At 45.7% G+C, this 24711-nt stretch overlaps 1 protein-coding gene across 5 annotated transcripts; it reads left to right on the top strand.

The window, feature by feature from the left end:
* The first annotated feature begins 249 nt into the window (after positions 1 to 249).
* On the top strand, positions 250 to 24622 carry Dgka (diacylglycerol kinase alpha). 5 transcript variants are annotated; one of them, XM_076920674.1, is made up of 24 exons: positions 250 to 413; positions 7481 to 7622; positions 7940 to 8013; positions 8308 to 8443; positions 8687 to 8764; positions 9535 to 9584; positions 10089 to 10163; positions 10329 to 10448; positions 10558 to 10672; positions 12283 to 12371; positions 12502 to 12621; positions 12781 to 12879; positions 13230 to 13298; positions 13547 to 13620; positions 13802 to 13873; positions 14335 to 14420; positions 14518 to 14607; positions 21174 to 21334; positions 21596 to 21660; positions 22488 to 22578; positions 23464 to 23662; positions 23759 to 23879; positions 24062 to 24122; positions 24324 to 24622. In XM_076920674.1, the coding sequence occupies exons 2-24, from the start codon at positions 7559 to 7561 to the stop codon at positions 24405 to 24407; spliced, it is 2193 nt and encodes a 730-aa protein (XP_076776789.1). In that variant the 5' UTR covers positions 250 to 413; positions 7481 to 7558; the 3' UTR covers positions 24408 to 24622. The 5 variants fall into 5 exon arrangements, with proteins under 5 accessions (XP_076776789.1, XP_076776787.1, XP_076776788.1 ...); XM_076920672.1 differs by lacking the exon at positions 250 to 413 and adding an exon at positions 711 to 1405; XM_076920673.1 differs by lacking the exon at positions 250 to 413 and adding an exon at positions 4696 to 4717.
* The last annotated feature ends 89 nt before the right edge of the window (positions 24623 to 24711 follow it).

Genomic DNA, 24711 nt, shown 5'->3' with positions numbered 1-24711 from the left:
ACTGCTTACTTCTCTGTTTCCACTAGAGGGCCTAATATATTCTTTCCTTTCTCTCTCTCTCTCTCTCTCTCTCTCTCTCTCTCTCTCTCTCTCTCTCTCTCTCTCTCCCTCTCTCTCTCTCTCTCCCCCTCCCTTACTGGACCCAAATATATACATATATTTCCAACAAGCAGTCTGCTCTCCCATTCCTTTCTACTCCCAGCTGTAAGAGGATACAAGTCCAAGAACCCAAGGCTTTGTTAAACTTCTACTTCAGAGAAGGGTAGGAAGGAGTTAGGAGTTTGGGGCGGGGCCCGGGTGCAGGATGCCTGGGTCCCCACTTGCTACCAGTAAATCCCCAGTCCTTGGTCTCCTCTCGGTTCAGCCTCACAACAACCATGCTGCTCCAAGAGTCCTGACAGCTCCAATCACAGGTAGGAGGAACTGAAAGGCTCTGCCTTCAGCCGCTACCTTTGCCCAGCGACTTTTGTGCCATCTGCCAAGGCCAGAGGGTAAAGTGCTAGGGTTGGGTATGGAGAAAAGGTGAACACAGCCAAACGTGCTTTGTGCACCTAGAACTCCACCCTGATCATAAGGGAAGGATATGGATTTTTTGAGAGAAAAAGCTGTGCGTAGACAAGTCCGAGGCGGAGCTGAGGAACCCAGGACAGCTGAACAATTATCTCAGGCAGAGTCAAGCAATGTGAAGCTATGTGGAGAAGGAAATGTTCCTAGATCTAGGGTTGTGAAGTGTGAAACTCTGGCCTTGTCCCTCTGGGTTCTCCTGAATGTGGAGTTGGGCAGGCGCGTCCAAAGTGACGATTTGGAGACTGGAGGGCCGGCCAATTGCTGACCAGTTGCTGGGTAGTTCCAATCAGCACCCTGACCCCTACCTTGGCCTTCCAAGGAAGGGATGATGGGAGAGGCTTTGACTAATTAGAAGAGAAAAATAGAAGTAGAGCTGCCCCAGGCGTGGGAAGACAGAAGCGTAGGAGTGGAGAAAGTGGCACAAACCAGAGCCCTGGAGATACTCTGGAGGCCAGGAGCAGATTGTGTTGGAAAGCTGGCAACAGTGGTGGTCTCGGGCGCGGCGGGAGGGCAGGCTGGGTCGGGGGCGGGCAGTGTGTCGTCAGGAGCTGGGCGGCCCCGAGGCGGCCTCGTCTTCCTAGCCCGTCCCCTCCTGCCCAGTTCTGGCTCCGGCGCCCCAGCTCTGACCGTGCGCTCTTCTGGGTCAAGGTAGAGCCCCCGCGAGCCCCGTGCCACTTGCACACTCTCGCACCCCGCCAGAAGGGCAGCGGAAGGGGCCGCCCCACGGGCTGGGTGAGGGCTGCGGCGTCCTGAGAAGGAAGCGTTGACAGCTGGAGCCTGCTGCTGGAAGGGTTTGCGCTGGGACGCGGGGGCTGCCGTAGCGCTGCGCAACACCAGGGTAAGCTGCGTTTCCCCTAGACCTTCTCTCCACCCTCATCCCTCTTGCTCACTCGGAGAGCTGGGGAAGCTCAGCTCCTGGGAACTCGGAAGAAAGGTGCCTTTTGGAAACCCCACGGTGCCACACGGGTAAAGACGGGTTCTTTGGCCTCAGATCCTTTCCACACCTGTCACGGGGAATTTTCTGAAAAGACTGTGTGGGAAGCCACTTTTCAGCTTTAAATGAGAAATGAACCTGACTACCGAGGAAGAAAAGCAAATATTACTGGTCATCTCCACAGCCTAAGAAAATGCAAGCCCACATCCCCCAACTATGCCAACATCGTAACTTCCTCCTGTACTAGTAGTAGCTACGACACTCTCAGTACAGGAGCATAGTATGCCACCCCCTTATCTAGGCAACACAATTATCCCTGATGTTTGTGGTGAGTTAATGAATTCTGATGCTTCAGGATATATCTATATCTATATCTATATCTATATATCTGACTAGTAGCAGGGATGGGGAGGAAAAAACGGACCCTCAACCCTGGGCAAAAGGGATGCCTGGTGTGGTTAGTCTAGCTCATTAGGCTTGGTCTAAAGTTAGGAGTTCCTGCTCTGTGAAGTTTCTTGCTGGAACATCCTGAATGTCCTAGAAACACGCTAATTCTTGAATAATGGTGAATTTGAAAGTGAGCAAAAAAGCGAAAGGAAACGTTAAGTGTCCGTGCCGGTTATGGAAACTTTACCTCTTCGATAGCTGCAATCTTAGTATTCAGTGTTTAAGGTTAGATCTGGAGAAGGAGAGGCACCAAGATTTGGTGGACGTACTTTGGACAGGTTGTCTAGAGTATGACTGTGATCCCGAGTCCAGGATGGTGTAGGATTCTTTCCCTCCAAGTCAGTTTCTTCTGGTCTCACCCTAAGTTGGTAGAGGTGAGTCGGGAAACCAGGGGAGGGAAGGGAAGCGTGAGTCACAAATAGCTGGGGGTAGGACTACAGACCCCACCCTTCCAGCCCTGCATCTGTCTAGACTAGCCCAGGTTATAGCCTCAGGGTTAAGATGAAGCTGGAGAATAACTCTGGACTTGTTCCAGGTCTTTAAGGTCCCAGGATCCTGTAGTTTGCTCTCCTTCAGGTCCAGGGGCAGCCAACCTATACTCTCTGACAGAAGTCAGGGCATCTGAATAGATCCCTAGAAGCTCCCATGTCCAAGGTTCCAACCCACAGATGTTCCTGACTCTACAGTTTCCAGCCACCTCCTCATTTTCTCAGAGGCAAATTCACAATCCTGATGCTACTACATGTCTGTACCTGACATTAGTATTTTTACTTTAAAGTGGAAGGTACATAACTGAGCCTGCTACTGGTAGAAGTCACTAGAATTTGTGCCTTCTTGGCTTAAAAGTATACTTTTTCCTAATATCCAAATGTGTTTCTTTTTTCATTTTGCAGGTGTGAGGGAGACAGGGTTAATACTGACTGATGTTTATTGAATTCTTATTCTGTGTCACACACCTTACAATGTATAATTGCTATATAAACTTACTTAAAACCCACTCTGTGGCCGATTAGGTACCTACTTATGGGTAAGATCCGACTAGTGTGTATAGCCCAGTAGCTATTACACGACTGAGAAGGATTACCTGACATGCTTGAGATCTTAAGTCTCTGAGTTTGATTCCCAGCTTTAAAATTTTTAATGTGGTTCAGTGAGTAAAAGGACTCATCGGAGAGCTGAGATTCCAGCTTGCACCTAATTCAAAGGTCCATTCTCGAGCGAGCAGGGTGTGGTTGCAGATGCCTGTAATCCCAGCACTTAAGAGGCTGTAACAAGAGCTACATAGTGAGACTTTGGCTCAAAAACAAACAATAAAAGCAAAAACATTCTCAGTTTCCATTATATATTGCCTCTCCCAGGTGTGAGACCTGGAGAGTCAAAGAAGGGACAGGAAGGTCTTGTGTCGTTGTAAAGAGTGACCAGTCTTGGGCTCTCTCTTTTCTTACTTCCTTGTTTGTTTGCTTCCTCAGTCTCCATGTCCCAGAACTTTGGAACCATCTAAAAACTCCCAGCAGTAGTCAGAGATGCTAATTTAGCTGTTCAAGCTCTATTGCTCATAAGACTCCGATATATTCATGTTGGCAGCGAAGGATGGGTTGTAGTCACTGATGAAGGCCAGAAAGGCAAAGTCCTTTTCTCAGGTGTCATTGTCCTAAAAGATCATTTTCAAATCTTTTCAGAGAGCCTTTGGAACACAGGTGTTATTTACTATGTACCCTGCGAGTTATCTCGTACTTTCCTGACTGCCTGAGTAGACACTCAGTGACATCCTATATACCCAAACTTGGACTAACTAATAGACCCCACCAAAAATGACTACTCAGGTTTATAGAGCCATTTGTTCAAACGATATTGGGCATTCAGTCCATGCTTAGTCCTGTTTTAGGTACTGAGGAAAGAATAGAAGGAAGAATGATAAGGTCCTGCCTCTGTGGAACCAAGGTCTTGGTCAAATATGAACACTTAAAGAAGGGATAAAAAATTTCTACTTGTGATTCAATAGGGAAGTCACACTGAGATAGAACAAGAAAAGTAAAGAGACTGAGGCAGGAGATTGACATGAGTTTCAAGCCAACTTGGGCTAGTGAGACCCTGCCTCAATAAATGAATGAATGAATGAGTGAATGAATGAATGAAATTAGATCCAACATCAAGGAAGTTCTCATGAAGGAGCTGGTATTTTAGGTGAGACAAGATGGCTCTGCTAGGAATAGGGGAAATGTCCTAGTCAGGCAGAACAGCAAGTACCATGGAGATAGTCAGATAAAACCTTGGCATGCTTGAGAACAGGAGGGCAGCGTGCGGCAGGGAGAGTGGAGTGAAGGCAAAGACCTTGCTGTGCTCTGGGGCTGGAGCCTCACTCCCCTGCTTATCAGTTGTCTTGGGCTCTCTCTCTCAGCCCATGACTTCCTTGAGCTTCAGCTGTATCTTCCTTGTCCTCTCTTCCTCTTCCTTTTTTATTTCTTTTACAAAGTTTTATTTTTAGTGTGTGTGTGTGTGTGTGTGTGTGTGTGTGTGCGCGTGTGTGTGTGTGTGTGTGTGTGCGCATGTGTGTGTGTGTGCCACAGTAGTATAAATAAGTGGGTTGGTCAGAAAACAATTTTGTGGAGTTGGTTCACTCTTACCTTTTTCTTTCTCTTCCTCCTCCTCCTTTACAGGGTTCTTCTGTGTAACAGCCATGGCTGTCCTGGAACTCAATCTAGACCAGGTTGGCTTTGAACTCACAGAGATCCATTTGGTTCTGCCTCCTCCTGAGTGCTAGGATTAAAGGTGTGAGCCACCACCACCCAGCTCATGTTCATTTTTTTTTTTTTTAATTTTTACTTATTTATGTATTTCTATGTGTATATATGGTACATACCAGAAGAGGGCATCAGATCCCATTACAGATGGCTGTGAGCCACCATGTGGTTGCTGGGAGTTGAACTCAGGCCCTCTGGAAGAATAACCAGTGTTCTTAACCACTGAGCCATTTCTCCAGCCCTCATACTTACTCTTACCCTTAAATGTTCTGGGGATACAATTAAGGTTGCCAGGATTGTGCAGCAAGCTCCTTTTTCTGCTGAACCTTCTAATCAGCCTTTCTTGGGTTTGTTTTTGTTTGTTTGTTTTTTAAGATAGGGTCTGGCCAAAAAGTATGTATCCCAGAACTCAACGTGTAGGGCTGTCCTCAAACTCAGAGATCTACTTACCTCTGCCTCTTGAGTGCTGTGATCAAAAGCATAGGCCGCCAAGATTGATGGATTTTATTTGTAAGTTATGTGTATATATTTGAGTGTCTGCCATGTGTGTGCAGTGCGTACGGAGGGCAAAAGAAGAGCATCACATCCTTTAAAAGTGGAATTAATAGGCTACTGTAAGCCAACTGATATATGTGCTAGGAGTTGAATCAGGTTCTCTAGAAGAGTAGCTAGTGCGTTTTTGTTTGTTTGTTCTTAGACATGATGGTCTCTCTACCTAGCCCTGGCTGTTCTGGAACTCACTATGTAGACTAGGCTGGCCTTGAATTTAAAGAGATCCTCCTGACTCTGCTTCCAGAATGCTTCCGTGAAAGGTGTGTTCTACCATATGGAATTTAGTTGTAATTTTTGACATAAAGTCTCCCTGGCTTCAAACTCACCATCCTCCAGCTTCAGCCTCCATCGTTTCCGGGATTACAAGAATGCATCACCACACTGGCTGACATGAGGTGTTTTTTTTTGTTTTTGTTTTTTTTTTTTTAATGTTTGAAATAGGATCTCAATGTATTCTATATTGACCTTGAATTTGCTAAGTAGCCATGGAAATCCTTGTGTTCTCCCAGCCCCTCCCACACCTTTCCAGTGCTAGAATTACGGGTGTGGGCCACCAGAATTTTTTTTTTTTTTTTTTTTTTTTTTTTTTTTTTTTTTTTGCTTTTTTGAAGAGAGAGAAAGAGAGTGTGTGTGTGTTTTAGACAGACGTGTTCTCATGAAGTAGCCCAGCCCAGTCTGGCCTTGAACTCATGATGATCCTGCCTCGTCTTCCTGAGAGCTTAGATTACAGCTGGTGAAGCACTACACTGCTCCTTTGTTTGTTTGAACGTTTAATTCTTTTGTGTTATTTCTTAAGATTTTTTTCATTTAAATATTTAGTTGTATTAATACAGAAATAGTTGCTGTTTCTTTCTTTCTTTTTTTAAGATTTATTTATTTATTTATTTATTTATTTATTTATATTTGAGTATACTGTCTCTTTAGACACACCAGAAGAGGGCATCAGATCCCATTACAGATGGTTGTGAGCCACCACGTGGTTGCTGGGAATTGAATTTAGGACCTCTGGAAGAGCAGCCAGTGCTCTTAACCTGCTGAGCCATCTTTCCAGCTCATAGTTCCCGTTTCTTGTCCGTTTCCTTTATGACAGACATAATTTGAGGTATTTTTAATATACTTAACTTTCCAACTGTGAAAGGCAGGTACCATTCTCCCTGTTTTCCAGGTGTAATTATTCCAAACCACAGGCCCATCACAGCCAAGAGTGGAATCTAGTTTTAACTCCTCAGCAGCCTTCTACTATTTATTTCTGTAAAATATGTAATTACTGTTGTTGCTATTATTAAATAACTGTGGTGGGTTAGGCTGTAGCTCAATTGTAGAACATTTGCCTCGAAGTCCCAGGGCCCTGGATACAATAGCTTATCCAGGCTGAACCAGTTTGATGTAGCCTGGTTTACACAGCTAGTTCTCGGACAGCCAGGGCCACATAGTAGGGAGACCTTTGCAAACAAACAAAATAACATCACCAAGAAAACGTCACCCTTTTTATTATTTCAGTCCTTAAGGCAGGTATTAGTCAGCACCACGTAATTATACCTGTTTGATTCCTGGGTCCAGTACCAAAAGGTAGGGCTCCATAAACGCTGGTAACCCAGCATGGTGAAAGATCATAGCTTTGCCTGCAGCAAGCAGCTCAGCAGTCCTGTACCCAAGAAACTGGAGCCTTCCTTTCCAACCTTCTCCCACTAGCCAAGTCCCCGCCCGTCCCTAGAAAGCCCCAAGCCCCGGGATATGAACCAGGCTAGGTAGGATCCCAGCCACCGCTAGTTCTGAGTCACGTGTCCGAAGAGGTCGTTGCAGGGGTGTGGCTCGGGGAGTGGTGGCTGGAGGAGGAACAAGATGGGGTCCTGCCTTATGAGGTGTGCTGAGGTGGGAAGAATCTTGGTAAGACAGGAGATAGGGAGGAACCACCGAGCCTGAAGTTGGGGGTGGGGACTAAAAAAGGCCAGGCGCATCCCGGGATGCGTGGGTGGTGGTGGTGGTGGTGGTGGTGATAGTGGTCAGATGAATCAAGACAGATGGGAGGAGAAGTCCCAGTGGAAGAAAGACACAGAAATGAAAGAAAATGTCAGAGATGAGTCAGAGAAAGAGAGACAGGACAGGCTTTGTAGGGGAGAGTTAGAAAGAGACGCGGGGGTGGGGTGGGAGTGGGGGTAGGGGAGAAGAGAGGGTTACAGGGAAAAGAAGCACAGGATACAGACAACTGGCATTCTCCAGTTCTCTGCTCTTTCCCTAGACTTACCCTCTGAAAAACAAACACAAGAAGCTGTACTACCAGGCTGTCTCTGTGATCAGCCTCAGGAAGAGAAGAAAGATGGCCAAAGAGAAGGGCCTCATCAGCCCAGACGACTTTTCTCAGCTGCAAAAGTACATAGAATGTGAGTCTTTCTCCAGACCCTTCAGTTCTGGAGACTTCATTCTCATGACACTTCACACCAGTGTCCCAGCCACCTGGAGCTGGTCTCCTTACACAGCCCATCATTCGTGAAGCCCGGCCTCTCTATCCCCCTTCCCTCCTGACTGCTTGCTCCAGGCCTCAAGGGGGTTAGAAGAGGGCCACTGCTGTGGAGGAGCTGACATGTTATTGCCTTCTTGCAATGGTTCCTTTCATTCAACCCTTTTTGACCTGTGGGTGTCCAAGTAGAACTCTGTCTGGCAGAGGGCCAGGCTATCCTTGTGTTCTTGCCTTACTCAGACTCCACCAAGAGGGTCAGTGATGTGCTGAAGGTGTTTGACGATGGTGAGATGAGCAGATATTGCCAAGGAGATGTAAGTGGCACCTGGCATGCTTTTCTCAACTACCTCTCCACTGGGATCCCCAACTTCCGGGAATTTTTATGGGCCCGCTTCTTGCTTTCTTCCCTCTAAATATCCTGTCGTTGGCTGTTACTGCAGCTATTGCTTTAGAGCAAAACAAGAGATCCTAATAACTCAGTAGATGGCCTAAGAAACCATGTCCTGCCTCTCATGTTTATCAGAACTCTGCATCCATTGTCTACCCCCATTCCTCAGTCCCCAGATTTTCCATCCTGCAGACTCCCCAAATTAACACTTTTATCACAGGCCATTGGGTACCTGGGATTTGAACAATTCATGAAAATGTATCTGGAAGTGGAGGAGGTTCCCCATCACCTATGCTGGGCTCTGTTTTGGTCCTTCCACACTAGTCAAGGCCTGGCTACGGAGACTGAGTCAAAAGGTACGATTAAGCAGGTAGGGTTGGCCTGGGCCTATGTGGGGAAAATGTCATAGTAGCTTGAATTTGGGGATGAGGGTTGAAACTGTCACATATTTTGGGCAGGTCAAGAGAGAAGGAAGTAGAGGGTGGTCTCACTGAGCTCGGAGCTCGTAAAAAGAAAGATAGAGGGAGAGTTGAGAAAAGCAGAAGTAGAAAGAACCAAAGTAGATCTGACCCTGGATCTGCCGTGTTTTCATCTTGTAGCCAGTGTGATCTGTCTCAGTGATGTCTACTGCTACTTCACTCTCCTGGAAGGTGGCCGGCCAGAAGACAAACTAGAGTGTGAGTTTGCCATTCTAAGCAGAAAAAAAAAAGGGGGGGGGGAGGTGGAAAGGGGAAGTGGGGGGAGGGAAGTATTCTCCAGCCCCCCCCCCCTCCATATTCCTTTGGGATTTTTAAAGGCAACAAGATGAGACCTGAGAATGGGCCTGTTTCCTCTGTTCTCCTGAGCTGCCTACAGCTAATGCTACCCACCACAGTCACTTCAGTTCCCATGTCTATACATCTCCATGTAGGTGGTCTTGGATGTTCATGGTACATAGAAGTGTGTGCTGCCTCTGTTGTACTTACCAAGGCCGGCATGTGTAGCTGCTTTCCCTTCCTTTTTGTTTCATTTGTATGTGACAGGGTCTCACAATGTGTAGCCCATCCTGGTCTCAAATTGTCTATCCTCCTGCCACAGCTTCCTGAGTCCTGGGATTATAGATGCATACCCTGTGCCTCCCTTCTTTCTGATCTGTTCTGTCAGTTCTATTCCTAACTTCAAGCTCCCTCCTCATCTTTTTATTTGTCTTGTTTTCTGAATTCTTGGGGGTTTTTGTTTGGGTTGGGTTTTTGTTTGTTTTGTTTAATATTTTTTTGAGACAGAGTCTCACTGTGAATCCCTGACCAGCCTGGAACCCCCTATGTAGAGCAGCATGGTCTTGAAATCATAGAAATCTGCCTGCCTCTGCCTTCCAAGTGCTGGGATTACAGGCCCACCATGCCTAGCCTTGGGATGAGTTCTTTGGATCTCTCTCATAAACTGACCCAGTTCCTCAAACACTTCACAGTCACCTTCAAGCTGTACGACATGGACAGAAATGGGATGCTGGACAGCACGGTGAGCCGTGGGACATGTGTGCTGGGCAAGGGGAGTCTGTCCATCCGCTTGTGCTCTTACACCTGGACTTTTCCAGGGTCTCCAGAAACAGAAAAAAAGTTGGGGATGTAGCTCAGTGGCATAGCATAGCCACTAGTGTTTGCATAGCATACACAAGACCTCAGGTTCATCCCCAACACTACCCTCTCCCCACCTAAAAAAAAAAAAAAAAAAAAAAAAAAAAAAAAGGAACAGGAGACGGTGGTATCGAAAAGATGCTTAGTCTCCTAAGGCTAAAAATAGAAGCAGTTCCCAAAAACATGGACTCTAAAATAGAGAAGCTAGGAGATACGATGCCTGCAAATACTTCCTTGTCAGAGGTACCTGGGAACAAGAGATGAATTTGAAAGTAGAATCCAGGAACCCTGACTTCTAGAGGACATTTGTGTAATAACCATAGCAACTCACTTTGGCTTTGTGGTGATAGTAAGTGGCTAGCTATGGCTTTTACCCTCTTTTCTCCAGGAAGTAGAAAAAATCATCCTTCAGATGATACGGGTGGCCGAATATCTAGACTGGGATGTGTCTGAGCTGAGACCGGTGAGGCAGTTTGTTCTTTTCCTTATTACACCTCCTCCCTATGGTCCTGTATCTACCTTACCCCATCTCCCATGGTACCTGGCCCCTCTGCGTGGTATCCTAGAAGACAGTGGAGAGGGCCTGGGGGCCACTCCCAGCAAAAGGCCTTTCTTCCTGTCTAATCAGATTCTTCAGGAGATGATGAAAGATATGGACCAGGACGGCAGCGGCTCTGTGTCCCTAGCCGAGTGGGTCCGTGCTGGGGCTACCACTGTGCCACTGCTTGTGCTTCTGGGGATGGACATGGTGAGTGGAAAAGGTTGGTAAGGGTGGGTTAAACACTGTCTTGGGATATGCTCACCAGGGAACCAGAGATTAGCCTTCTAAGAAGTTGGCAACCTCTGTGACCTCCTAGACTATGAAAGATGACGGGAACCATATATGGAGACCCAAGAGATTCACCAGACCGGTCTACTGCAACCTGTGTGAGCAGAGCATTGGCCTTGGCAAACAGGGCCTGAGCTGTAATCGTGAGTTACACCCGGAATGTGGGAGCGGGGAAGCTCAGCAATTGGTGGGGATGTGATGTTATGAATGGAAAGAAACAAGGACTTGAATTTGGGGCTTTGCCACTCACTCTCTATGATCCTGGGAAAGTAACATAACTTTCTGTTATTAATTAGTATTATTTGTATGCTGTGCTGAGTTTTAAACCCAAGCCTATATATGTCTTTTTTTTTTTTTCAAAATAATCTTTATTATTAAAAAAAAATGTAGGGCTGGAGAGCTGGAGAGATGGCTCAGTGGTTAAGAGCACAAAGTGCTCTTCCAGAGGTCCTGAGTTCAATTCCCAGCAACCACATGGTGGCTCACAACCATCTGTAATGGGATCTGATGCCCTCTTCTGGTGTGTCTGAAGACAGCTGTAGTGTACTCATATAGATGAAATAAATAAATATATCTAAAAAAAAAAAAAAAAAAACCATGTAAATAAAAAGACAGTATCTCACACTGTAGCTCAGGCTGGCCTGGAACTATATGGCCCAAACTGACCTCAAAACTCCCAACAGTCTTTTTCCCTCAGTAGGGGCAGTGGCAGCTGCTGTTGCTACTGCTTCCTTCTCCTCCTCTTCTTCTTCCTCTTCTTCCTTCTCCTCCTCTTTCCCCCTTCTCTTTTGTCTTCTTTTTGTTTTTGAGACAGGGTCTCTCTTTGTAGTCCTGGCACTTGCTATGTAGACCAGGCTGACCTCAAACTCACAGAGACCCCCGCCCCCACCTCTGCCTCCTGAGTGCTGGGACTAAAGGTGTGCACCACCACACCCAGCTTGCCTCAGCCTCTTGAATGTTGCATTAAAGGAGTGAGTCATCATGCCCAGTTTCATGTTTTTCTTTAACCTTTAGTTTCCTTGACTGAAAAAGGAGATAACTGTGGACAGTAAATGTGTTGATGCTATTATTGCCAGCACATGCCTGCAATAATATCATTCCTCAGCTATAGATAGGAAGGATCTGGAGTTCAGGGCCAGCCTCAGTTACAGAGGAAGTTTAAGTCCAGCCTTAAGTGTAGCCTGGACTACATAAGACTCTGTCTCAAAACAAACAAACAGGGATGTGAGATGAGTCAGTGGGTAAAGGCACTTGCTGCCAAACATGACTTTCTGAGTTCGATTCCCTAGAGCCCTCAACAAAAGGCGAGAACTGACCAGAGAATTGTCCTCTGATCTCTCCACGTACATCGTGGCACATGCCCACCCACACACATTAACGCATGCAATTAGTTAATTAAAAGGAGGCATTATTGTTTTTCAGTACATCAAAGATTCGATTATTTAATTGAGAGACAAGGTTTGTGTAGCTTTGGCTAGCCTGGACTGGATATGTAGACCAGGCTTGTCTCAAACTCCCAGAGATCTTCCAGCTCAGTTCCAAGCCTAGCACAGGGACAGTGTGGAGACAGACAGGAGGTGGCATTGCATTGTTAGGAGAGTGAGGTGAGGTTTGCCCTTGCAAACTTCTCTACCACAATCTGGCAGCGAGGGTTGCGTGTCTTGTTCCAGTGAGTGATCCTTCCTCACTCCCAAGAAAGGAGAAGAGGGGGAAAGGCCACAACTAAGGCTCTGACCTTCTTCCCTCTCCCCAGTCTGTAAGTACATTGTTCATGACCACTGTGCCATGAAGGCCCAGCCTTGTGAAGTCAGCACCTATGCCAAGTCTCGGAAAGACATTGGTGTGAGTGACCCCATGCCTGCTCATTCCCACACTGCTAACCCCATCCTGGCCCTGCTCCCCAGCCCTTTTCTGCCCTGGTTGCCTTCCACACGAGGTGCTCCCAGATAAGGGCCTGCCTCTCTCCCCCAAGGTCCAGTCACATGTGTGGGTTCGAGGAGGCTGTCATTCTGGGCGTTGTGACCGCTGCCAGAAAAAGATCCGGACCTACCACAGCCTAACGGGACTGCATTGTGTGTGGTGCCACCTGGAGGTCAGTTCAAGAACTGTCCCTCCAGCTGAGCCCCAGAGACCCTCTCTATTACTCCCATAGTTATTCTTGTTCCCAAGGGCTTTCTTTGCTGTTGATACTCTCAAGACGAGAACTGACAAAGTCTCCTGCATGATTTCTGTTTCCCTTTTGTGTTTCTAGATCCATGATGACTGTCTACAGGCTGTGGGTCCTGAGTGTGACTGTGGGCTGCTCCGTGATCATATCTTGCCTCCAAGTTCCATCTACCCCAGTGTCCTGGTAAGTCCCTCAACAGCAGCTGGGAAGGAACAGGAGCTTTCCCTGAACAGGAAAGTATCCCTGCTTTCTTATGAACATTCCACTACACCTGGAATACCTTTGGTTTGTTATATAGAGTTTTGTTAACTATTTATCACTATGTAGCCCTGGGTAGCCTGGAACTTGCTGTGCAGACCAAACTAGCCTTGAACTCAGATCTGCCTGCTTCTGCCTCACAAGTGTTGGGATTATAAGATAGGTGTGAGCCACCATACATAGGCAGAGTGACATTTACAACAGAGGATCCAAGTGAGACCCACCCATTTGATTCCTGGATAACTCATATTGTCTTTCTCTTTCATTGTCCCCAGGTATCTGGACAAGAGTGCAAACACAAGACCACAGATGATACAAGCCTGTGCACCCCTGATGCTTTTCGGGTATAGGACTGAGGGTCGTGGGCCTAAAGGTCATGCCAGGTCATGCCAGCTTTTGATTGAAGTCTTCTGGGGAGGGGCTGGAGTAGAAAGTAGGGGATACCTGCTCTCTAAAAACCCCAGCTTGGTAGAGGAGGAGAGGGGAGAGGAAAAGCATCTTGGGAAATGCCAGTCCTGTGCCTCTGCAGGGCCTGTCTTCATCCTTGACAAAATCCTGCTTTGTTTATTCTTATTTTCTAACCCCACTGCAGATTGAACCTGTTTCTAACACCCACCCCCTTCTAGTCTTCATCAATCTTAAGAGCGGAGGCAAGCAGGGGCAGAGGTGAGGAGGGGCATGCTGGTTCTTCCTAGCCGGAGAGAGAGGATCAGTGTGGGGGAGGAAGGGGACGTGTATATGGAGGGGATTCCTTGGGGGAGGACATTAGAGAAGAGTAAATAAAAACAGAGTACAGAGCATGAGTTCTGTCGTCCATGCTATGGGCCTTTTTGTTCCTCTCATGCAGTGTGCTTTGGAAGTTCCAGTACATTCTGAACCCTCGGCAGGTGTTCAACCTGAAGGACGGTCCGGAGCCAGGGTGCGTATAGGTGAGGGGTTATATCACAGGGTTTGAGGTGTGTGTGTGTGTGTGGTGGGGAGTTGAGGGTGTTTGAGTGAACAGTTTCAGGTGTCACCTTCAGGAATGCCATACTTCCTTTGAGACAAGCTTTCTCAGTGGCTTAGCTCATTAACTAGGCTGAACTGGTTGACCAGTAAGCCCAGGGATTCCCCCATCTCATCTCCCCACAGTACTGTAATAACAACACACATCACCATGCCTGACATTTTTATGTGGGTTCTAGGGATCAAATTCAGGTTCTGGAGCTTGCAAAACCAGCGCTTTATCCGCTGAGCCAGCCACCCAGTCCTAAACTGAAGTCTTTTGACAAGGTGGGGAACAGGGTTCTAGGAACGAGAGACAAGAAGTGACTTATCCATCCAGGACTCGGGTAGATCTCAGTTATCCTTCTTCATTTTCTCTCTTCCCTTTCATCTCAGCCTCAGATTTTTCAAAGACGTTCCTCAGTTCCGGGTATTGGTGTGTGGTGGCGATGGCACAGTAGGCTGGATCCTAGAGACCATTGGTCAGTGCAGGGAGAGCCTCCCTCTGGGCAGGAGATGGGGCAATAGTGTTCCAGGGCCAGCCTCCTCCATCCATCTCTTCACCTGCCTCCTCCTCAGACAAAGCCAACTTTCCCATTGTGCCTCCCGTTGCTGTGTTGCCCCTGGGCACTGGAAATGATCTGGCTCGGTGCCTACGATGGGGAAGAGGTAAGTGGTAAAGATGAGTCTTGCTGGAGATGGGGGCGCGTTAAGAGAAAGACACAGGGCTGGAGAGATGGCGCAGAAGTTAAGAGTACTGACTGGTCTTCCAAAGGCCCTGGGCACAATTCCCAACACCCACATGGTGGCTCACAACCTTCTGCAGCTCCCGTCCTAGATGATCTGACACCGTCCTCTATGGGTACTGCAAGTACATGGTGCACAGTCATAGAGGCAGGCAAAACATTCATTCACATTAGCAAGTAAATAAGCAAATGAATAAATAAATACTGTTTTGGGGGAGGGGAGATTAAAAACCTAGGGTTCTGGTATAAAGAGAGGGTTGGGAAGAAGAGAGGTACACAGAACCGGTCCAAGGTAGAGTGATCAAAGAGGGACCTTGGGAAGAAAAGAATGAGATTCTGAACCAAGGGCTGTTGAGGGTGACAGTCGCTTTCTCTAATATCTAAATGTCCTTCTCACGGACAACTCCAGGGCTCAGGATGAAGGAGTATGGTGGGGGAGTGAGGAACTGTGTGGGGGTGAGAGCTGTGTTCAAGCCAGAGGACCTAGTGAGGGTCATTCATACATCAAGCAGCTGTCCAGCCACTTCTTTTTCTGATTGTCAAAACCGCAAGCCACATTATGAGGGAGATACCACAGGATAACTTACTCCCTCTTCTCTCCTTTTGCTTCCTTCCTCTTTCTTTCTTCCTTCCTTCCTTTCTTCCTTCCTTTCTTTCTTTCTTTCCTTCTTTCTTTCTTTCTTTCTTCCTTTCTTTCGATAAGGTCTTTCTATGTAGCCCTGGCTGCCCTGAAACTCTCTGTGGACAGTGTTCATGAGATTAACATCAGGCTTGGCAGCAAGTGCTGTTACCCAGAGGCAGCTCACTGACCACTCACTGATTTCTTTTCTTTCTTTCTTTTTTCTTTTTCTTTTTCTTTTTTTTTTTTTTTTTTTTTTTTTTTTGGTTTTTTAAAGTTTTTTTACTTGCAAAGTTAATTATATATATTTTAGTACTTTTATTACATTTGTGTGTGTGTTCATGTGCACACACACTGATTTCTTTCTGAGACAATTGCTTCTGTCTCCTAATACATTCCGACTTGTGTTGTGTGTTTGTGTGTATTTTTTAAATTATTACTCTATGTGTTTTAGATACATGTATTCCTGAGTGCTATGTGTGTGCCTGGGGCTTATGGAGGCTAGGCATTTTCTAATTGTAGTCTTCAGTTCACCTCAGTCCTTCTGGCTTCCTGGTATTCATCCACTTTTCCTTTGAAGTTACTGAGGCTTTTGAGTGTGTAAACCTTGAACCACAGTCATCTCCCAAAGAACTTAAGTTAAAAACAGAAAGCTCTCTGACTATTTTATAATGTAAGACTTTTTTTTAGTTGTCTTACTGTGTTTTATTTGGTGTGTGTATGTGTGCACGCACACATGTGTGCGTGCATATAGCAGCGTACATGTGGAGGCCAGAGTGTATATATATAGCTCTGGGAGTATGTTTTCTCCTTTATTCGTATGAATCCTGGGGATCAAACTCAGTTTGATAATCTTGGCTAATGTTGGCAATGGGGCACTTTTATGCACTGAGCCACCTCTCCAGCCCTAACCTAAGACTTGTATACAGACATATGACCAGTTTTCATCCATCGTCCCCATTTTTTTGTATTAGGGACTTTGAAATTACACATTTGAGTCTTCACTGTGTTGTGTCAATGAGACTTTCACAGGGTTCTGTTTATTCAACCTGAATCATGAGCACAAGAATATACAGAATGTTGCCAGGTTTGGTTTAATTTCAGCACTCAGAGGCAGAGGAAAGCAAACCTCTGTGAGATGGGCAGCAGCCAGTTCTATGTATAGCAAGCTCCAGGCCAGCCAGGGTTACATAGTAAGATCCTGACACACACACACACACACACACACACGTTATGTGTGAGCACTGTGAGATTATTCCTCATGTAAAAGCATGATGAGCTGAGTTCAGTTGCCCAAAACACACATAAGGACAGAAGGAAAGAACTGACTCCATGACTCACAGGGTCGTCCTCTGATGTCCAAGGGTATATCATGGCATGCATCCATCTACATGTGTGCACACATACACATAGATACACACACACACACACACACACACACATAAATGAGTACAGTATATTTTATAAGTGAAAAAAAATTGCCAAGGATTTTCAAGGCTGAAAATACATTTTGAAGCTTAATGTGGTGGCGCACATCTTTAATCTCAGCACTTGGGAGGCAGAGGCAGGCTGATCCTTGTGAGTACAAAGGCAGAGTGGTCTACAGAGTGAGTTCTAGGACAGCCAGGGCTACCAAGAGACACCCGACTCAGAAAGAAAGAAGGAAAGGAAGGGAGGGAGGGAGGGAGGGAGGGAGGGAGGGAGGGAGGGAGGGAGGGAGGGAAAGAAAGAAAAGAGAAAGAAAGAAAGAGAGAGAGAAAGAAAGAAAGAAAGAAAGAAAGAAAGAAAGAAAACACATATTTTAGAGATCCATCTGTTCCTGGCAATAACTGTAGCCTGACAGATAAGGACAGCAGGAGCCTGGTAAGCACCATGTTAAGAAGTAAGCAGAATCAATAAAGACATCTTTAGTAGTGTTCTGTTGCTGCGGTAACAGTCCTCCAAAAGTGACCTGAACAACATGAAGTTAGTGCCTACTGCTCTGGAGCACAGAAGTCCAAAACAGAAACCAACCTAGGTTTCACTAAAATTAAGGGTTCAGCAGAGTCTGGGGAGAACTCCTTGCCAGTTTCTAGAGGCTGCTTACATTCCTTGGCTGAGAGGCCCTGTCCAACCAGTAACGTTATCTCTCCATTCTGTTACCATTGTCTCATCTCCTTGGAACTCTTCCCCACTCCCACTCCCACCTCCACCCCAGGTTTTTAAAAAAAGTCATGTGTTTGTGTGTATGTTTTTATATGTGCACATATGTCTGTGGGCATGCGTGCATGTGCCACAATGGTCATACGGAAGTCAGAGGAAGACTTTCAGGGGTCAGTTCTCTACACCAAGTGAATCCTGAGGATTAGACTCAGGCCATCAGGCTTGGCAGCAAGCATCTCTATCTGCTGAGCCAGCTCACTGGCTCATTGTTTGGGTTTTTGAGATAGGATCTCACTATGTAGCCCAGGATGGCCTGGAACTCACAGTGGTGTGCAGACAGGCCCTAAACCTGAGGCATTCAATCCCCTTGTCTTGAACTGAGTGCTAGGATCACTGGCTCGTCTTACCTACCACACTTGGTTCTTGCCTGCTTTCACTTGCAATGATGATTGTGATTATTTTAGGAGCATCTGGATAACCCAAGATAATTGCCCATTCATGGTCTCTAATTTAATCTAGCCTGCAAAGTGTTGTCCAGTTTGGTCTCAAGTTCAGGAGTAGAGCCATTTTCCTGTCTCAGTCTGGGAAGGAACTGGGACTCCACAGGAAGACCACCACAACTGGCTCCTCTGTGTGAATGTTAATATTCAAGTGTGAATCTCTGATAGGCTGTAGGCATTGGTTCTCTCCTAATCTGTGGGTCTCAGGGATCAAACTCAGGTTCTCAGGCTTGGCAGCATATATCTTTACCCACTGAGCCTTCTCACTGTAACCCTCTGTTTTTTAGTGTGTGTGTATGTGTATGCCCATACATATTTTTATCTTAGTTTGTACGTGTATGCATATAGAATGTATATGTGTGTATAGGATAAACGTGGGTGCATCTGTGTGTGTAAATGAAAGCATGTGTATTTGCCACCGTGTATATGTAGTTCAGAGGACAACCTCCAAGGTTGACCCTCACCTTCCACTACCTTTGGGATTTAGGGTGTCTTGCCTGTTTTCCTGATGTGTGTGCCACATTAGCTTGCTCATAAGCTTTCAGGCATTCTATATCCAATTCCCACCTTCCTGAAGAAGTCCTGAGAATACATATGCCCATGCTACTGAGTCTAGCTTTTCTCGGTTCTGTGCATTCAAACTGGGGTCCCCAGGGCTGTAGACAGGTACTTTACCCACTGACCTACTTTATCCAGCCCACAGGTGACATTTAAACAAACACACAGGTCATACCAGACAGACTGTCCTAGGACTTTCTCCATTAAGTTATGTGTCTACGATCTTTCCATAGTATTATATTTTACTGTTTCCAATACCTACATAGTATTTTGTGGCATAGGTGTTTATACTAAGGGATATTTAGGTTTTCTTTCATTTATTTCCAAGCATATTTTGATACACATCTATTTGTGTGTGTGTGTGTGTGTGTGTGTGTGTGTGTGTGTGTATTAGCTTCTATAGGAGAAATTCCTAAAAGTGAAATTGTTGTGTCAAAAAAAAAAAAAGTTTTAATGGGCTGGAGAGATGGCTCAGTGGTTAAGAACACTGGCTATTCTTACAGAAGACCCAAGTTCAATTCTCAGCACCCACATGGTAACTGACAATCATATGTAGCTCCAGTTCCAGGTAATCCAATGCTGTCTTCTGGCTTCTGCAAGCACTAGGCACACATGTGCTCTACAGACATTCGTGCAGGCAAATCACCTATCCACATAAAAGAAAGATTAATGAAAATTAAAAAAAAAAAGAAAGAAATAGCTAAAAGAAATAGCTAAATAAATTTAGTGCTCCCAGTTTCTCTTTTATCTTTTGTTAGTATAGAACCAGGAAGGATTAGCTAATTGTATTTACTGTGACTAGTTCACCTGTTAGCTTTGTTTTCTGTGGTTTTTAGTACCACACCAGTCTGGTTTTGCTGGTCTGTTTTGGGTTTTGTTTTTGTCTTTGACTTGTTTGAGACAGTCTTAGTATTTACTCCCCTAGATCTCAACACATAGACCATGCTGGCCTCTAACTCTTAGGGATCCAATGGCCTCCACCTCCTAAATACTTAGATTAAATCGCCACCACACCCAGCTTCTGGTGGTTTTTAGCTATTCCCTGATACAAAATTTCGGGAGTGCTGGATACTGTTTGAAAATTTAAGCTGCCTCTTTGAAAATCTGCCTCCTGCCCAGTTCTTTCACTCCTTGCCTGCCACAACAATATTTTGTTAAAAATTACCTTCTAAAAATGAGTAACCCACTTATGTCAACAGCAAATGAGAGTACAACTTTATTAATAAACTTGTTAATGGTTCAAGGCTGGCCTTGAACTCCCATGTAGCCCAGGGATAGGCAACACAAAGTAGCTGTGATTATCACTTCTTCTGATTATAGTGATACTGAACATCTTTGATAGGTATATTAATTGGTATTTCTTCTGTGACACTTTTGTGTTATAGGCTTTAATGCGCCGATCTGTAGGTTTGTGATGGCTTTGACTCTGTTTTGTTTTTGCATCAAATCTAGGGCCCCCCCATTGCATTAGGCAAGCACTGCAACTGAGCTATACCCCAAGCCTTTTAAGCAACTTTGTTGTTGTTGTTGGTGGTGGTGGTGGTGGTGGTTTTTCGAGACAGGGTTTCTCTATGTAGCCCTGGCTGTCCTGGAACTCTCTGTAGACCAGGCTGGCCTGGAACTCAGAAATCCACCTGCCTCTGCCTCCCAAGTGCTGGGATTAAAGGTGTGCATCACCACTGCCCAGCTAAGCAACTTTTTCTTTTTAAATGCTGGGAAATGTAATCTTTTACAGGTTATTTTTTCCAGTTTACGAATTGTTGCTTTTTGTAATTCTTTATTTTACAATGCTAGAGATGGAATATAGGTTCTTGTACATGGCAGATACATGGTGCTTTACCATCTGGGGATATCTTCTGTCCTTTGTCAATCTTTTTTTAGCCTCTTGTTTATTTAACCAAACAAAATTTAAATTTATTGTCGGGAGGTGGTGGCATATGATTTAATTCTAGCATTCAGGAGGCAGAGGCAGGTGGATCTCTAAGTTTGATGTCAGACTAGTCTACAGAGTGAATTCCAGGACAATAGGTCTACATAGAGAAACCCTGTCTTGAAAACCCAAAAATAAATAAATAATAAAAATAAACTTACTTGTTGGCATGTTTTTGTGAGTATGTTTGGTTGGTTTGGTGGTTGTTTTTTTTTTTTTTAAACATAGTTTTTCTGTGCTCTGTAGACCAGATTGGCCTTGAACTCAGAGATCTCTGCCTCCCAAGTGAGACATGAGACCCACAACATGGCTATGTTTTTGTGTTTCAAGGCAAGGTATCATTGTGCAGTGCAGGCTGGTCTTGAACTCCCGTGTAGCCCAGGATGGCCTTAAGCTTTCAATAATCCTCCTCCTTTAGCCTCCCATGTTCTGAGATTGTAGGCATGGGATGCCACAACTGACTGTCAACTTCTGGTTTGTCTTTCACTATTCGAGGTGTATTGGAATAGTTTCTATATATGTACACACATTGGAAATGGTTATTTTCTGTAACAGGGTGGAAGAGTCAGCGAGAGGCTGACTTTATCATTGATTCATGGAGCCTGGGCATCTTGCCCTTTGCCTAGCAAAGGGCTGGGGGCTCCTACAGAAGAGGCAGAGGGTGGGGAGTCTGCAGGTGTGCTCAAAGTGGACCCTCTGAGGCTCAGGGATTGCTGTAAGCCTGTCTTCTGCACTTCTAGGTTATGAAGGTGAGAATCTGAGAAAGACTCTCAAGGATATAGAGATGAGTAAGGTGGTATATCTCGATCGGTGGCTCCTGGAAGTGATACCCCAAAATAACGGAGAAAAGAGCGATCCAGTTCCTTCTCAAATCATCAATAACTACTTCTCCATTGGCGTGGTCAGTGGAGTAGGGTTGGTGGAGGAGAAGTGTGGGTTAAGCAGGCAGAAATTGGAGATCAAAAAGGAAGAGACATTGGGAATTAGGTACATAGTGGTATAGGCTGCAAAAATGAACTTGGGGCGTGCTGTACTCTAGAAGGTGGGTGGGGAGAGAAGAGGGGGAAGGCTGGGAGGAGAGGGAAAGAAAAGAGAACTTAGCAGAGAAAGAGCTCTGAATACAAGTAAGTCTGGTCTCTAAAATATGCTTGTAACTCTCCAGGATGCTTCAATCGCTCACCGATTCCATCTCATGAGAGAGAAATATCCTGAGAAGTTCAATAGCAGGTGAGGAAAAAGAGGGGGGGGGGTGTGGAGAAGGGTGACTCAGTGGTTATCTACACCTAAGTCTGATGACCTGAGTTTGATCCTCAGAGCCCACATGGTAGAAAGAGGGAAGTATCTCTTGTAGGTTGTCGGCTGACCTCTGTATATATGCATGAGTGCACACAAAAAAAAACTATTAAAGAAAGACAGGGGGCTGGAGAGATGGTTCAGCAGTTAAGAGCACTGATTGCTCTCTACCAGAGGTCCTAAGTTCAATTCCCAGCAACCACATGGTAGCCCACAACCATCTGTAATGGGATTTGATGCCCTCTTCTGATGTGTCTGAAGACAGCTACAGTGTACTCACATATATAAAATAAATAAATCTGAAAGAAAGGAAGAAAAAAGACAGGGAGCAAACACTCAGCATCAAGGCTAGATTTGTGCCAGGCATGGTGGCACACACCTTTAATGCCAGTACTGACTCAGGAGGGAGAGGCAGGCAGATCCCTGAGTTTGAGGCCATCCTAGTCTATATGAGTTCAAGGATAGTCAGAACTACACAAAGAAATCCTGTCTCAAAAAAAAAAAAAGAAAAAAGAAAAAAAGAAACCAACAAAGACAAAACAACAACAACAAAAAAAAAACAAAACAAAAACAAATAAGACTGGATTTTGTAAGCAAGCTTGACACAGAATGGTTGGATATGAGCATAAACACTTCCAGGAAACCCCTAACTGAAGCTGCTACTGTTGTCCTTGGAGCTGGGAAGTTAGCACCCTTCCTGGTCACTGTCAGCACTGTGTAACTTGTCTCTTTCCTGCTGGGCCTTTTGTTGGCTGACACAGAATGAAGAACAAGCTTTGGTACTTGGAGTTTGCTACATCTGAGTCCATCTTCTCAACGTGCAAAAAGCTGGAAGAGTCTGTGACCGTTGAGGTGCGTGTGGTAATACCAACTGGACCTGCATCTTTTTAATTGTTTTTTGTAGACAGGGTCTCACATTGTAGCCCAGGCTGACCTAGAACTTGTGGCAGTCGTCTTGCTTCAAAGTTTTAAATGCAAGCTTTTTTTTTTGTTTGTTTTGTTTTCTTGTATTCAAGTTTCTTCCTACATAGGAGCCCTTGGGAATATCACATATCACCACCCAGCTCTCCAATCCTGACTTACCAAATCCTTCAGACACACTAGTCCCTTGAGCTGGTGAGATGGCTCATTGGGTAAACAGCTTGCTGTCAAGCCTGATAGCCTGAGTTCAATCCCCATGACTCACAGGAAGTAAGGAGAGAACTCTTACAAATTGTCCTCTTGACTGCCACGAAAGTATATATACATATACCCCATCCCCTCACATACAGAAAAAAAAAACATTTTAATGACTTTTTCTTTTGGAGAAAGGGTCTCTATTGTGTAGATCTGGCTATCCTGGAGCTTAATATATAAACCAGGATGGCCTCAGACTCACAGTAATCTATCTGCCTCTGCCTCCTGACAGTTGGGATTAAAGGTGTGTGCCTGCCACCATGCTAGGCTAATAAACACATTTCTTAGGTGGTACAAGCCTTTAATCCCAACACTCCAGAGGCAGGGTCAGGCAGATCTCTGAGTTCAAGGCTAGCCTGGTCTACAGAGCAAGTTCCAGGACAGCCAGGACTACACAGAGAAATCTTGTCTTGAAAAACCAATTATATATCTATTAGGTCAGTTTTGCTTTGCTCTCCTGAATACCTCTTAATTCTGGCAAGAGCAGCCAGCCACATTTCATGACGATATTGTAAGGTGAGATTCTACGTGCTCTCTAGCTACTGTGTTCTCTCCCCTCAGATGTGTGGGAAGCTGCTGGATCTGAGCAACCTATCCCTAGAAGGCATTGCGGTATTGAATATCCCAAGCATGCATGGTGGCTCCAACCTCTGGGGTGACACCAAGAGACCTCACGGGGATACATGTGGGATCAACCAGGCATTGGGGAGTATGGCCAAAATAATCACAGACCCGGATATCTTGAAAACCTGTGTGCCAGGTGAAACAAGCACCCCTGAGCGCTAATGTGGGCAGATCTGAGGAGAAGGTGTGAATCTTATGGGAGAACCCACTTCTTTCTGCTTCTAACCCCCAGACATGAGTGACAAGCGGCTGGAAGTAGTAGGAATAGAAGGTGCAATTGAGATGGGCCAGATCTATACCAGGCTCAAGAGTGCTGGGCACCGGCTGGCCAAGTGCTCCGAGATCACTTTCCAGTAAGGAGAACTCCAGCCAGGGCTTCTGAGGGGAGGGAGGTGATGGTTCATGGGGATGGGGTGGGAGTCATGTTATTGAGTCTTTCTCCGTGATAGAAGGTCTCAAAGCTAACCTGAGAAAGCAGAGTTTTGATGTTTGGTTGGTAAGAATATCTCAACCAGTCTTTCTCAACCTCCCACAGGACCACAAAAACCCTCCCTATGCAAATTGATGGGGAGCCCTGGATGCAGGCGCCCTGTACAGTGAGTATTGTATGCCTGTGGAAGCTGGGCCCTTAGGCTCTATGGAGGAACCTAAGTCTCCATTTTACAGCCTCTTTACTTCTCCCTGGTGCCCCAGGTACCCCTGTGCACCATTATTCCCAAACCCCAGCAACTTACTCCAGAACCCTAATACCCTAAGGCACCTGGACAGGCTTCCAAATGCATTCCATTCCCTTTCAGATCAAGATTACCCATAAGAACCAGATGCCTATGCTCATGGGTCCAGCTCCCAGCTCCAATAATTTCTTTGGCTTTTGGAGCTGAGGATGTTCTCTGCCTTGAGTCCACCTCCCTGTGCCTGGAGATTTCCCACTATCTAGATGCTGACACACCTTCCTGCCAGCCCAGAAGAATGTTCCATCGCCTTCACAATATTTATTATCCTTTGCCACCTCACCGCTCCCATACAGACATCCTCACACCACCAGCAACGTGTAACATTGAAAATGCCTCATCTATTAAAGTGACTTTTTCCATCACTGGGATATCTGTTCAATGAGCAACACATCTCTTTTTACACCTTCACCCCTCTACAGACAGATTTAAAAGCAGACAGAACAAGTAAACG

The sequence above is a fragment of the Arvicanthis niloticus genome, chromosome 22, assembly GCF_011762505.2.
Source record: "Arvicanthis niloticus isolate mArvNil1 chromosome 22, mArvNil1.pat.X, whole genome shotgun sequence".
Taxonomy (NCBI): domain Eukaryota; kingdom Metazoa; phylum Chordata; class Mammalia; order Rodentia; family Muridae; genus Arvicanthis; species Arvicanthis niloticus.
This window is presented reverse-complemented; position numbering and strand designations above follow the sequence as displayed.

What these genes read in the sequence shown, in the direction of transcription:
- Dgka (XM_076920674.1), top strand. Translation starts at nt 7,559, where the DNA reads ATGGCCAAAGAGAAGGGCCTCATCAGCCCAGACGACTTTTCTCAGCTG. An exon ending in GTGTGTGGTGCCACCTGGAG is followed by an intron (nt 12,622 to 12,780) that starts GTCAGTTCAAGA and finishes TTGTGTTTCTAG; the next exon opens with ATCCATGATGACTGTCTACA. An exon ending in AAGGACGGTCCGGAGCCAGG is followed by an intron (nt 13,874 to 14,334) that starts GTGCGTATAGGT and finishes CTTTCATCTCAG; the next exon opens with CCTCAGATTTTTCAAAGACG.